The sequence below is a fragment of the Fukomys damarensis genome, unplaced genomic scaffold (genome assembly GCF_012274545.1).
Source record: "Fukomys damarensis isolate Sample0158 unplaced genomic scaffold, DMR_v1.0_HiC HiC_scaffold_22, whole genome shotgun sequence".
Classification (NCBI taxonomy): domain Eukaryota; kingdom Metazoa; phylum Chordata; class Mammalia; order Rodentia; family Bathyergidae; genus Fukomys; species Fukomys damarensis.
The window spans coordinates 16090960-16105025 of NW_022900934.1; the positions used below are offsets into that span (position 1 = coordinate 16090960).

General features: G+C 46.1%; 2 protein-coding genes across 3 annotated transcripts in view; both read right to left on the reverse strand.

The window, feature by feature from the left end:
* Mybl2 (MYB proto-oncogene like 2) overlaps positions 1 to 14066 on the reverse strand; it is a 34461-nt gene that overhangs the window by 13674 nt on the left and 6721 nt on the right. Inside the window, exons 2-6 of one of the 2 annotated variants that reach the window (XM_010631437.3) lie at positions 13385 to 13478; positions 8330 to 8401; positions 7383 to 7475; positions 5676 to 5896; positions 1259 to 1421 (exon numbers count right to left, since the gene is read on the reverse strand). In XM_010631437.3, the coding sequence (XP_010629739.1) occupies positions 1259 to 1421; positions 5676 to 5896; positions 7383 to 7475; positions 8330 to 8401; positions 13385 to 13478 (643 nt within the window). Of the gene's footprint in view, positions 1 to 1258; positions 1422 to 5675; positions 5897 to 6063; positions 6134 to 7382; positions 7476 to 8329; positions 8402 to 13384; positions 13479 to 14066 lie in introns of those variants that run through there. The other variant, XM_010631439.3, reaches the window with a different exon arrangement.
* The window catches only part of Ift52 (intraflagellar transport 52), a 56113-nt gene continuing 55451 nt past the window's right edge, over positions 13405 to 14066 (reverse strand). Inside the window, exon 15 of the transcript XR_781693.3 lies at positions 13405 to 13478. The gene's annotated coding sequence lies outside the window, so the exon portion shown is untranslated. The remainder of the gene's footprint in view (positions 13479 to 14066) is intronic.

Genomic DNA, 14066 nt, shown 5'->3' on the forward strand with positions numbered 1-14066 from the left:
CTCCTTTGGTGAGATTTGAAAGGAGCTGGGACTAGTGGAATGAGTCATTTGACTTCACCTAACCCCTCCTGTACTGTTTCATTTTGTTACCCAGAGGTGCATTTATACCAGGGAATCCAGAAATTCACTGAAGCTAGAAAAACAAGAACAAGCAGGGGCCGGGAATTTAGCTCAGTGGGACCTGAGTTCGCTCTCTGGTACAAAAAAAGAAAAGAAATACAAGCAAATGCATAACCTTTTTTTTTAGTAGGGTACTATAAGAGAACTGACACAATGAACAAGATATCTGTAGCCAGTAAGAAGAAACATTTAAAAAAATGATTAAATGGCTCATGATAACAATCAATCCCAACACTCAGGAGGCTGAGACAGGAAGACACTGCAAGTTCCAGGCCAGCCTGAACTACAAAGCAAGATCCTGTTTCAAAAGAAAAAGAAACCAAAGCAAACCAACAACAACTAAAAAATCATTTAAGATACAATTAAAACTATAAAGTTTGTTCTGGGGTATTGGATAGGGGATATTAAATGTACATATATTTGTTTCTTTTTAAAATTATAAATATAACGCTATATGAAAAGACACAATCATAGAAAACAGATTAGAGAGGACAAAAAGGAACACAAGAATTCTAGGGTGCTGGTACTGTTATTCTGGTGACAGTTACAAACAGAAGTGTATAGTTTTGTCATGTCTCCAAACTGTACACTAAATACATAAATTGAAAGGAATCAAATCCAAGGTCTGAATATGCCAGGCAAGTGCTCTACCACTGAGTTACTTTCCAGCACTTGGTACCATTCATTCATTTATTTATTTATTCATTTATTCATTCATTCATTTATTTATTTATTTAGGCAGGCTCCGGGGATCGAACTCAGGACCTTGTGCTTGCAAGGCAGGCGCCAGAACCACTGAGCTAACTCCCTGGCTGGGTCCTTCTTTTTAATGGCAAAGATGCTTTCAGTTTTAGGACTAGAAAAAGCAACAGGTGAGAAAGGGTCCCTCCCCTGCCTGGGTCTCAACACTGCCTATTATCAGAGTGCTTTGCCACCCTTCTTCCTCCGAAGAGAGTTATGTCCCGAAGTGTGTTGCAGGGAAAGCCCTCCAAACACAGCCGCATTTGGACCCTCTAACAGATATTAGCAAGCAACTGTAGACAGGATGTTCAATGAGATGGGTCAGATAAACAGTCAATGAGACAAACGGAGCAACCCAGAGTGGAAGTCAGAGGCTGAGCTGCTGGGGACACCTCACCTGGTCATCTGTGGGCTGAGCACCCTGGTGGCCGTCCTGGTCCTCCAGCTCCAGTAGCAAGTACACAGGGGGCTTGCAGTCTTTGGACTCGCTCAGGAAACCTCCCGTGTCCACCTTCCTTTTGATGGTGGAGTTCCAATGGTTCTTCACAGCATTGTCTGTCCTACAGCAGAAAACCAGAATCTCTGAAGCTCAGCTCTTAGTGCATGCACCCTGGGGTCCCATGTCTGCATGAGAAGGTCCAACTGGGTGAACCCTAAGGTATCTTTCATCTCGAAGATGAAGCCTCACCCTTTCTAGCCCCCAGTGATTTACTGAGAATTTCCACAACTCTCTGTGAAATAAGCAAATGTATTCTTCAGTCTAGGACAAATTACAAAAACAAAAATGTTGCTGGAACTCTCATTCCCTTCCCTGCCCACTTTGCATCTGCAAAAAACCCTGGCCTGGGTCTCACAAGGACCTGAAATACCAGCCCTGTTCACCTTCCAAACTCTAATAGCCAGAGGGCAGAGAATACACCTTGGAGGCTCATTATCTAGAAAATCAGATCTAGAAAATCACACTCCCTCAGTCCCCGCTGGGAAACACATCCAGAGCAATGCAACAGGCAGAGTCACACAGTGGTGGAGGAGCAGAGTAGGGCAGTACTGGCACACAGGCACACGGAAGGGCAGGGTGAGAGTATGAAGCATAGGACAGTCCAGCCATGTAGCTGCACGGAGGACTACAGCAGTACAGAAGTGCCACACTGGGCAGTTCCTCCTCTGAGGACCAGAATGCTTTTTCCTTGAAATGGAGCCAGAACAATAGCCTGACTAAGCAAGAGCCGTTAAGTGCTGCATCTCTGGTAACTTACATGCCAGGCCTTCAGCACATGGTGCTGGCTGGGCAGGAGTGTGGGGCGGGGGTAACTGCTGGTACTTCACCCACAGCCTCCCTGCCTACAGTGCTCCCAGACCGGCTGCCCTGAGGGTTGCCGTCATCAGCTTCTACTCAGAGCTTTCTCTGGAGAAGGGTCCTTAGAAGACAAACAAGGATGCCTAGGATGCACCCAAACCCCCTACACACACACTCTTGGCCTTGTATCCCACCCCTGTGGGCCCCTTCTCTATTCTGTACTTCTTCCCTCATGAGAGCCTCTCCTCAATAAATCCCTTGCACCTGAATTTCTACATCTCGGGTTTCTGGCTCCCGACACCCACTCCAGCCCTCAAGATCAGAGTCCAGGGTACTCCAACCTATAAGGAGACACATGCTTGGTCTCACAGCTATTTAGGTAGTGCCCACTGTCAGGCATTATTCTAGGCACTGGGGATCTTCTGATAAACGAGACAAGGAGCTGCCATTTAGTCTCATCTAGTCAGGGAGCCGGGTATTACATCTGCTTGTGATTGAGGTACACATCATTCACAAGAGGGGTATAGGCACTGTGCAAAGGTCAAGGGACCAACCAGTCTGGAAGAACAGAGAAGACTTCTCTGAAGTAACACCCTGCTGAGCACTGACACTAGAGCCTGTGAGCTGCACAACAGGCCCAAGACAGCAGAGCTTTCCACGCGGACAGAGGGGTGGAGGGAGCTGTCAGGAAGAGTTCACAACATCTGAGGTCCAAACAGAGGCAGAGCAGCTAAAGACCACCAAATGACCAAGGACAGGCTGGTGCCATCTGCAAGCCAATGAGGGCACACAGGGAAAGAGATGTAAGTGTCAGGCAGGCCCTAAAAGATGACAGACTCAGGCTCTGAGTTATGAAAATGCAAAATTCCAGTCTTCAGGAAAACCATCACCTTGTATTCCCTCTCTTTTCCCTCCCAAGACAAAGAAAGGACTTAACAGGGTAAAAAGGAGCAGCAAACAGAGATTTTTACGGGTCTAGAGAAGATGGAAAGCAGTTAGGGGAGCATGGTCTCCCCCAGGAGACTAGGAGTTGAAACCAAACTGAGCCAGGGAGAGACTCTGGCAAGAACAGAACACCAAGTCATGCTAGGACCTCACAGAACCACAAAGGGTTGGAGGAACCAGGGCCAGTAAGGAGCAGGGAGGAAGTACAGGCTGAAAACAGAGTAATTATTTCAAAGTTAAATTCCTGGTCCTGACCTCAAAGGCAGGTTTAGGGAGGTTTGTTCTCTAGAAGAACTGACTAGCAACCCTGGCCACAGCAGAGGGCAGGGCTGGTGCACAGGGCTAAAACTGGACTCAGTGACTATTCTGTACACTGGATGGGGATGCCAGACCACTTCTGGCTTGTACCAGCATTCCCACCCAGAGCAGATACCCGCCCCCAGGAAACAGTCCGAAGGAACATTCATCTCTGGGGAAAGGAACTCCAAAGAAAACTGATCAGATCTTGGAATGTTCTACCAAAAAGCCAGTGAATACCCAGTCACCTGCATGTGAATGGCTAACCAGCTTTAAAGGAAGAGTGCAATAGAAAATGTAACTAGCACAGCTGGAGTTAGCCTTGTAAGCACAAGGTCCTAAGTTCAATCCCCAGAACTGGGGTAGGTTGTTTGGATGTAACTAGCAAAGCAAGCAAACCAACAGTTAACAGACAATATAGGAATGGGAGATATTTTCAAAATATCTCATCAATAGTGAAATAAGCTGTTACAAATGTAAGAATAAGGTGCAAGACAAAGGAAGAAGCAGAAATGAGAACAGAGAAAATAAAAACTGTTAGTCAAAATACTTTCCAAAGAAGGATTGGTCTGGGCACAGTGGTATCTACCTGTAATCCCAGCCATTTGGGAGTCCAAAACAGGATTGAAGGTCAAGGCAACATGGCAAGACACTGTTTCAAAACAGAATTTAAAAAAGCTGGGCATGGTGGTGCTTGCCTTTAATTCCAGCACTCAAGAGGCTGACTGAGAGGCTGAGGCAGAATTGTCCCAAGTTCGAAGCCAACCGGGGCCACAGTCAGCTCAAGGCCACCCTAAACTACATGGTGAGACCTTGTCTCAAAAAATCATACTTACATACATAAATGGTCTGGGATGAAGCTCAGTAGTGGAATGCTTGGCTAGTGTGTACAGGACCCTGGTTCAATCTCCAGTACCACAGAAAAGGAGAAGGAATAAGGAGGAAGAAGAAAAAGAGAAAGGAAAAGGAAGAAAGAAAAGATCTATCCATATAAATATCATCAGACATGTCATAACCAAAAATTTACATCCCTTTGACTGATCTCAGAATAATAAAGGACGTACTCAATCAAAACAAGTATGTAAACCAAGAAAGAGGGATTCAACACAGGAAAGATGCAAGAGAACGAATGCTCCAAGGTAACAGGGCAACCGTCTTCTTTAAAAGTGACTGGTAAATGGAAAAGAACAAAGATGTCTAGCATTAGTTCTTTGAAGGAAAGAGTCAAATATATTGTCTATTTCAGTCTAGGCATTTGAAGAATAGCAATGATGGGTACCCTGAGAATATGATGGATCACGGACAAAAATGTAAAAGCTATAGGGCCGGGATTTAGTTTACCAGTGCTGTGCCTGATTCTCAAGCACAAGGTCTCGTGAGCTCAATCCCCAGTTCAAAAATAAAGCAAAAACAAAAACAAAAAAAACCCTCCACCAAAGCCTGTGTAAACGAAAAAGGCAATGATCAACTCAAAAACAAATGTCAGGGGGGCCAGGAATTTAGCTCAGTGGTTCCGCTGCCTGCCTTGCAAGCACAAGGGAGAGTTTGATCCCTGGTACCAGAACAAAACTAAACAGAGCAACAAAAACAAATGTCAGGCAAGAGGAAAATATAATGCCAGGAAGTAGTTCTAGCAACTGAGTTATACCTACAAGGTAATGATACCATAAGCACTGTTGTTTTAACTAAAATTAAGGCTGTGTGTGTGTGTGTGTGTGTGTGTGTGTGTGTGTGTATGAAGTATACGGAAAGCTAAATCTTTTCCTGTAGCTCTAAACTAAGGTAAAACGCTGCATACTAATCACAGTGGTGTAGGTCTACAATCCCAGCATTCTGGGAGGCTTCCAAGTTTGAGTCCAGCCTAGGTAGCTCAATAACAAATAACAAACCTGTCTCAAAAGAAAGGAGGTGCAGGAATGTAGCTCAGTGTGAAGGTCCTCGGTTCATCCCCAGGACCAAAACACACCACTGCCATTCACAAATAGGGATGTAAACACCAGAAGTAAAAAAACATGAGTCTGTTTTAGTAGAAAGTAGAGACAGAAAACTTTTCATTGTTTCCCTTTTTAGTAGTTTAATTACAACTTGGCTTCTGGCTCAGACCTCCCTCCCTTAGTACTGTTTGTCCTTTCAAGGTCAGTACTTTCTTGGGAAGCCACCTTTCCCCCTGACTGTGCAAGCATCTGAGGTCGTGGACAGGACTCCCAGGACACTCAACCATCACAAGCACGGGCCTCACCTCCCCCAGTCCCCAAATCCCCAGTAGGGAGCTCACCTCCCAGGCAGCAACTTGGCAATCTCGGCCCAACGGTTGCCCAGCACTTTGTGGGCCTCGCAAATGATCCGGTCCTCCTCCTCAGTCCAGCACGACTTCTTCACCTCAGGATTGAGGTGGTTGTGCCAGCGCTCTCGGCACTGCTTCCCCAGCCGGCCCTTCAGGTGCTTGGCAATTAGTGTCCACTGCTTCGTACCGTACTTCTTGACCAGCTCAATGACCTCGAAGAAGAGCCTCTGTGAACCAGCCGGACAGCTCCCCTACCCCCACAGGAGCCTCACTGTGGCCCTGAGAGGTGTCATGGTTCCCCCTCTTCAGGCACCCAGGATGGTCATGGGGCGCTGCTTAGAGAATGAATGTGCAGCCTGTGACTGCTTGGGGACCTTACCATGTCCTTGTCATTTGCTGCCTGGAATAAACCAAGGCCAAGAGCCTCTCTAGACTGGAGACTCTCTAGACTGGAGAGCAAACGGAGGAGAATAAGGTTCTGAGTTTGATCCCCAGTATCAACAAATAAAATAAAATTAACTAGAGAGCAAACAAAGGAAAAGGAGGCAGCATTCAACCAAGTAGCACCAGCTCACTCCCCTCAGCAGGGCCACAGGAACTAAGGGTAGGGGACAGACCTCCTAGCTTGAGCCACAACAGTGCCAGGAGTCCCTCCAGCACTTCTGTGTAAATCAATCAGGGTATGGTCCCAAGTCATGGATAGCTTTCAGTCTCACAACTGTCCTCTCAGCCCCCTTGCTCAGAACATGAACAGACCCAGCCACCCGAGCCAGGCCAGATCCCTCTGGACTCTGGACACACACGTTTTCATGCACACTGGTCACAGAAAACTGGGAAGGTGGTACTTCTGTGCAAAGGATTTTGGTGAGGAAATACTCTTATTTCTATATGGCTTAAATTTTTACAGTAACCACGTATCAGCTTGATCAACAAAAAAAGATGCTAAAACCAGTTTTAAAATTATCTGGTTCCATTGCCTCCTCTCTTCCCTGAGAAGCTGTAGTTGCCATGGTAGAATGGCATCTTCTGAGCTGACATCAGGGAGAAGTGAGATGAGGGGACCCCCAAAAGTGGACCAGGGTGATCATGGTGCTTCCTAGCCTGCTATATATCTTCAGCCGCTCTGAACCTTGATTACCCCATCTATAAAAAAGGACTAAGTCCAGGCATGGTGATGCAGGCCTATAATCTCATATTAAGAGGCTGAGGCAGGAGGATCACTGCAAGTTCCAGGCCAGACTGGGCTACATAGTGAGCTCAAGGCCAGCCTGAACTACAAAACAAGACCCTGTCTTAATAAACAAAATAAAATAGAATGCCTTTAATTCCTCTTCTGCCCAACAAGACTATGGAGATCAAAAGAAATAAGGCCTCTATGATTTCTGAGATCTGTGATTACAGAGCTGTAATCATTATCTTAATAAAGGATCAGAGTAGCTGAGCTAGCCCATTAAGTGCTCTAGGCGGTAGGCACTGTTCATATTTCCCTCTATGGATGGGAAAGCGAACAGCCCTCAGCATGTAGATGAGAAGTGGGGACACCCGCAAATCAATTCAGGGATAGATGAAGGAGTAGTGTGGGAATGTCAGGCTGTCACACTCAGCAGTCAGCCAGACGCCCCCACCAGCAAGGTCTCCATGCCTGACTCCATGGCGGCAGAGGCCCCTATGTGCACAGCAGCCCTCATGTGCAGTTACCTTCTGGTCTTCCTCTTTGGTCCATGGACCCTTGACAAGGTCTGGATTCAAAACCCTCAGCCACCGATACTGACACTGCTGGTCTGTGCGGTTCTGGGAATAAAACAGGAAGAACAGGAATCTAAAACTTTCTGGGACCACAAGACTGGGCTCTGGTTGAGCACTGAGTACTGAGCTCAGGGGCCTGGGGCCTGGGGCCAAGCATACCTCATGTGAGTGTGGCCTCTCCCGAGAACCCACAGCACCAGATACCAGAATATGGTTGCATTTATTTCTACAAAGGACAAACTCAGGCCGCACTGGAAAGTCACCTGTACCACCCACTTAGCCACCATCTCCAATTCTATAAAAGCCTCATGAAACATGTCAGGGAACCCGTTTTCTTCTGGAAGAGCATTTTTTTTCCTTGAAGAATTCAGATTACATGGAAGAGAGAGAGAGAGAGAGATGAGGAAAAGAAAGCAGACATGGTGACTCAGGGAACCAGACAGAAGTTCCTCAACACTCCTCCCGCCCAGACTCCTGCAGTCCTAGGGGTTGGGGGTGCCAGTGGGGACAACCCATCCTCAGGAGACTAAATGCTCAGATGTGGTGGCCAGATCTGCAGGGGCCGCACCATGAAGCCTGCTCCAAGTATCATTTTCCCCTCAGTTTCACTCTGTCAAGAAACTGAGCACCTGTTTGCTCCTGACTCACAGGAAGAAATGCAAATCTGTCACTGATCACACACTGCAAGTGTCTCTGGCCTGAGACCACCAGGCATGCTGTGTGAAGATGCTGCTGACAGAGGGCCTCCAATTCCAATTTGGGAAGAAAGGTCCTACATGTGTCATTTTGTTCTAGGGGAGCTGGTAAGGAACACCCTTTTCTTCTCCTTGCTAGAAAGTCTGTCCCTGGCACAGACTGATCACCCAGACCCTTGCCCCTGGGGGAGAAGCCATACTCACAGGGAAATGGCTGGCCAGGAATTTCCAGTCTTGCTGTCCAAACTGCTTCACCAAGGCCCTTAGCTGCTCGTCCTGGCAATGCGAGAAAGACAGAGGACTTGGCTCACATGTGCAGGAAGCCTCGTAGGCATCCACAATGGAGTCTTATTCACCCACTGGAGTGAGTACCTACTACAGGCCAGGTGGTAGTCACTGGAGCAAGCAGCAACAAATCTGCCCAGCTTACACTAGGGAAAGAGGCAGCTGCTCATCAAATACTCGTATAAACGGAAGAAAAGCCACTCCATGCCTTGGAATATGGTGTCTGCTTTTTCAAGGAGACCAAGGGATACATTCAAAAGAAATGCAGTATAGACAGAATGTAGAAAGGGAGAGAAAAGGGAGGATAATTCTGGAGACAGAGGGATTAGATCACAGATAGGACCGATTCAGGACTCTACAATCAAGCCACTGTTGCATTTGGGCAGTGGATGGTCAAGGTCCAATGTGTTTCTAAAAAGTACCTTTCAGCTGCTAAGTGTGGGAAGAGAGTCAGAAGAAAACACAGTCTATCAAAATAGTCTCCTGAAAATGAACCACTGATTCACACAGTATGAATCTCAATGTCATTATTAGTGAAAGAGGTCAGAAGTCAGACATAAGAGGGTATGCACCGAAGTTGGGTGGCTGGGTGGGATACGCCTATAATCCCAGCACTTGAGAGGCTGGCACAAGAGGATTGCGATGCACAGTAAATTCAAGGCCAGCCTAGAGCTACATACTACACTCAGCAAGACCCTGCCTCAAAAAAAACAAAAAGAAAAAGAGCACATATTTTTATTTCATGGATATGACATTCTAAAAAGCATAAATTAACCAAATGGAACAAAAAGGTGTGAGTAGTTGTCTGAGGGCAGCAGTTAGGGAGGAACACTTGGAGCGATGGGAACATTCTATAAATGTGATCCTAGTAGTTTTGTGACTGTATAAGAACATCTGTGGAGATTCGCTGAAATGCATTTTATTTAAACAGTTGTGGTTGATTTTACATAAAGTATTTTTCTAGGTTTCTTTTTTTGGTACCGGCGTTCGAACTCGGGTCCCTGTGTTTGCAAGGCAGGGGGTGGAACTACTGAGCTAAATCCCCGGCCCCATAGAGTATTTTTCAAATTAATTTTTTTTTTTTGGTACCAGGAATTGAACTCGGGACCTTGCGCTTTCGAGACAGGCTGCAGAACCACTGAGCTAATTCCCTAGCCCTCAAATTGATTTTTTAAAAAATTTAATATATTGTATAGTATATAGGCAAAAAATATGGTATACACAAATAATGGAATGTTAGTCTATCAGAGATGGTGACATTATGGGGAAAAAATAAGAACCAAGATATATCACGTAAAGGTACAAGATCCCCAGGATAAATGTAACTGTACCGTTCTCTTTAAATGTACCAGTAAACTCAATGGGGGGAAAAGATGGTGACCTTAAAAACTGTGCCAAGTGAAGTGAGCTGGTCACAGAAGGATAAATACCATATCCACTGTGCCTGCCAGGCTAGGAAAAGTTTCAGAGAAAACTGGCTTTTGAGCTCTCAAGATGAGGATTTGGAAATTCAGCACTGAGGGAGGTCAACCTCACATCTCTGGATGAGTCAGAATGAGAAGGGGCTGAAGGCAGAGAAAAGTGAGTAAGGAGGGCAGTTCGGCGGAGGAAAGGGTCCTGAAGAAGAAAAGTGGGTAACGTGGACACAAAGCTCAAGGAGAAATGACTCCCTCAGATGAAGCAGTTACATCACAGAAACACAAAGTACAAAGGTGGCTGCCAAGGCTGGGAGGAAGAAATAAGGGAATCAGCGCTTAGCGGAGATAGCGTTGATTCTCAAAGGTGAAAAAGTTCTAGACACAACAGTGGTCTGACATTTAACACAAATTAACCATACATGTAAAAATGGAAGAGCTGGTAAATTTAATGCAGTGTTTTTTGGCTGCACTGTCGACCCCCTCAGCACTAGTCTCTCAGCAGCCCCAAAGCTTTTCTCTATCCCATGCACCACAGATGAGCCTGCCTGTAGCCAGATTCCATTTTCCCTCCCCAGCTTTACCAAGCTCCTATGACCAGCACTTCCAAAGAGGATAATACAAATTTTTAAAACAGTAAAAGACAGAGCGAGGCATGGTGGCACGTGCCTATAAAGCCAGCACTCTGCCAGGTTGAGGCAAGAAGATCACAACTTTGAGCCCAGCCCAGGCAATCTAGTGACTAAGCAAGACCTTCTTTCAAAATTTAAAAAGAGCGGGCGACATAGCTGAATACAGAGGCCCTGGGTTCAATCAGTAGCACCCCAGGAAGAAAGGAAGGGAGGAAGCAAAGGAGGGAGGAAGGGAACCTCCCATGGTTCCACACCACCAGCTGCAAACTTGTAGCACTTCTTAGCTGGACATTAGAGCTCTCCCTCTAAGAATTAGTTCCTATCTGTCTTCCTCTCCATGGTACCTACTTTTCCTCTCCTGGGCCCTCCCCGCCAGCCAAACTGTATTCCCACACTTCTCACTCTGACACACTCAGGGATCTGCAGGTTGACCTCCCTCAATGGAGAATTTCCAAATCCTCATCCTGAGCTCAAAAGCCATTTTCTCCATGAAACTTTCCCAACTTCTCTGATTGTAGAAGCAGTAGAGACACAGTGGAGAGCAGAGGGACCCAGCCCTGCCCCGTGGGGTCCTGCCAAGGTGGCGCTGACTACAGCAGGTTCCCAGGACCTGGGTCCGGCCTTCTCACCAGCCCAGGGGAAAGTACAAAAGTGCTGGCCTATTTATTCTTCTAAGCTCACAAGAGCAGAACATAGCTCCTGATTCACAGTGGCATGAATAAAAGTTTGCTTAATACTCATCTGAAGACACATCTTGAATGGTTAGGGAGTGATTTACAGATCATACAGTAAGTTTTTTAAAAAATTTGAGATGAGATCTTGCTTTATTGCCCAGATTGGCCCCGAATTCTCAGTTTTAAGTGATCCTCCTGCTTCAGCCTCCCAAATATCAGCTCAAACAGCAAATTTTAAACAAAGAAAACAATGGATTAAAACTAAACACATCAAGGAAACAGGTGGAATAAAAATATAATGCCAGTAGGATTCTCAAACAACCAATTAAGGAAAAGTTCTGACTGGGGGTTCACTTTTAGAATATGTGGGTAGCATGTGAGGCCCTGGGTTCAGCGTATAGCTCAGAAGAGGTGGGGGGGAAGAAGGGAGAAGAGGGGAGAAGAATATCTATAAAATTATAACCCACTCTATGACCATACTTTAAGAATCTTCCTAAGCAAAATGAAAAAATATATATTCATAAAAACTATTATGCACAAGGTGTAGTAGTTATCCCAGCGCTCAGGAGGCTGAGGCAGGAGTATCACTGAAAATTCCAGGCCAGTCTGGCTACATACATAGTGAGTTTGAGACTAGCCTGAACTCCATTGGGAGACTGTTTTAAAAAAAAAAAAAAAAAAAAAAAAAAATTTATATATAACAATAATAAATAAAAATAAAAAATAAAGGCTGGGGGTTATAGATCAGTTCAAAGGACCTGAGTTCAATCCCCAGAGTACCACAGGAAAAATCAATTAATTTCTAAAACTAGTCAAGGGTGTAGCTCTATACTCTTTAGGCTCAATCCCAGTTCTGAAAATAAATAAATAAAATAATTTGTAGCTAGCAGAGAACCAAGTCAGAGCATATCACAAGATGCAATTATTTTTTCCAAAAGGTGTGGGGGTTTAGCTCAGTGGTGCCTGCTGGAGCCACTGCCTGCCTCACAAGTGCAAGGTTCTGAGTTTAATCCCCTCCCCACAAAAAAAGAAGAGGTCCCAGTACTCCGGGAGGCTGAGGCAGGATTACCACAAATTCAAGGCAGGCTGTGCTACACAGTGAATTCAAAGTGAGTCTGAACTACATAGCAAGACCCTGTCTCAACAAAAAAGAAAAAAAAAGGGAAGAGGGGGTTGCAGGTTTGTCTGAACCTCCTAGCAGTCCAAGGGTTCAAATGTTCCCACGAAAACTTACTGAAATTTAATCCCCACTGTGAGGTATTAGCAGGTGTGAACAGCCAGGCATGGTGGCACAGGACTGTAATTCTAGAATTCTGGAGGCTGAGGCTGGAGAGTTCCAGGCCAGACTGTACTACACATCTAGTCTCAAAAGCCAAAAACAAATCCTAGCACTCTGGGACGCTGAGGCAGAAACATTATAAATTTAAGCCCAACTTGGGCAACTTAGTGCGACGTGGTCTCAAAATTTTTAAAAGCCCAGGTACATAGCTCAGCACAAAGGTACTAGGTTTAATATACCCAGTGCTGCCAAAAAAGTGTGACCAAATGGAACCTTGAAGAAGTGACTAGGCCATGAGGGCTCTGCCTCCATAAATGGATTCAAGCATTCACGGATTCAGGGATTAATATCTTGAGAACAGGTCTGTCATACATAAAAGCCACTTTTGGACGTCTCTCTCAATGCATGCTATCCTATGCTGCCTCAGAACTTCCAGGACTGGGCTGGGGGTTTAGCTCAGTGGTGCCACTGTCTGCCTCACAAGTGCAAGGTCCTGAGTTTGACCTCAGGTACCAAAAAAAAAAAAAAAAGAACATCCAGAGTTCCTACAAGCAAGAAGACCTTGACCAGATGCAGCCCCACCCATAAACTTGTTCAGCTCAGCCTTCAGAATGGTGAGGCGAATCAATTTTACAAATTTCTGAGGTTCTGTATTAGGTTGTAGCAACAGAGAACAGACTAGGATGAGAAGCACAATCAACATCCATGCACAGCAGAGCAAACCGGCTCCTCAGGAACACAGCAGCCAGCGCCGACCCTGACACATCCCTCCTCACACCTGAGTCCCAGGACGCCCTGAGAAGAGGTCAGGAGGACAAGCAGAGCACCTGCCTATCTCTTCCTCTCACTGGCTAGTCCTTTTCATCCTGGCTGTGAGGACGCCAGGTAGACACCACCAGCTCAGTGCCCTGGCCAGCTTGCAGCTGCCATCAGCCCTCTCCTCCCTAGTCCCAAGAAGCCTCCATGCCACTCACCTCCTCGTGGGTCCATTTGACCTTACACTTGCTGTCCCGCTGCTCCAGCACCTCTGAGTCAGTGTCCTGGTAGTGCAGCTCATCCAGCTCCTCACTGCAGGGGGAGAGAGTTAAAGGTCAAGGACAGTGTGTCTACATCATGGAGGACAGCAGGTGGCCACTGGCCAGCCAACTCTAGAGCTAAAGGTCTCAGGGGGCAGGCTTTTGCTTTTTCTGACCTAAAAAATGTAGGCAGGCCAGATGTGGTGACCCATGCCTATAATCCCAGGAGTTGGGAGGCTGAGGCAGGAGGATTGCTGCCAAGTTAGAGGGCAGTCTGAGCTACAGTGAGTTTATGGACAATGTGAATTGTAAGACCCTGTCTTAAAAAAACAAAAACCATATACAAAGTAGGTACACAGCCAGGTATAGTGTGGTACACACCTGTAACCCAGCAGTCAGGAAGCTGAGGCAGGAGGATGAGAGAGTTTGACCAGCCTGGACCACCTGATAGTTGGACCTAACTCTCCTCCAAAAATGTATGTACTTCTGCCCAACATTTTTTTTTTTGGTACTGGGAATTCATCAAACTCAGGACCTTGCACTTGCGAGGCAGTCAGAGTGCCACTGAGCTAAATCCCCAGCCCTGCCTACCTCTTTCTAAATTTTTCAATAAAGGGCCGGGGATTTAGCTCAGTGGTCC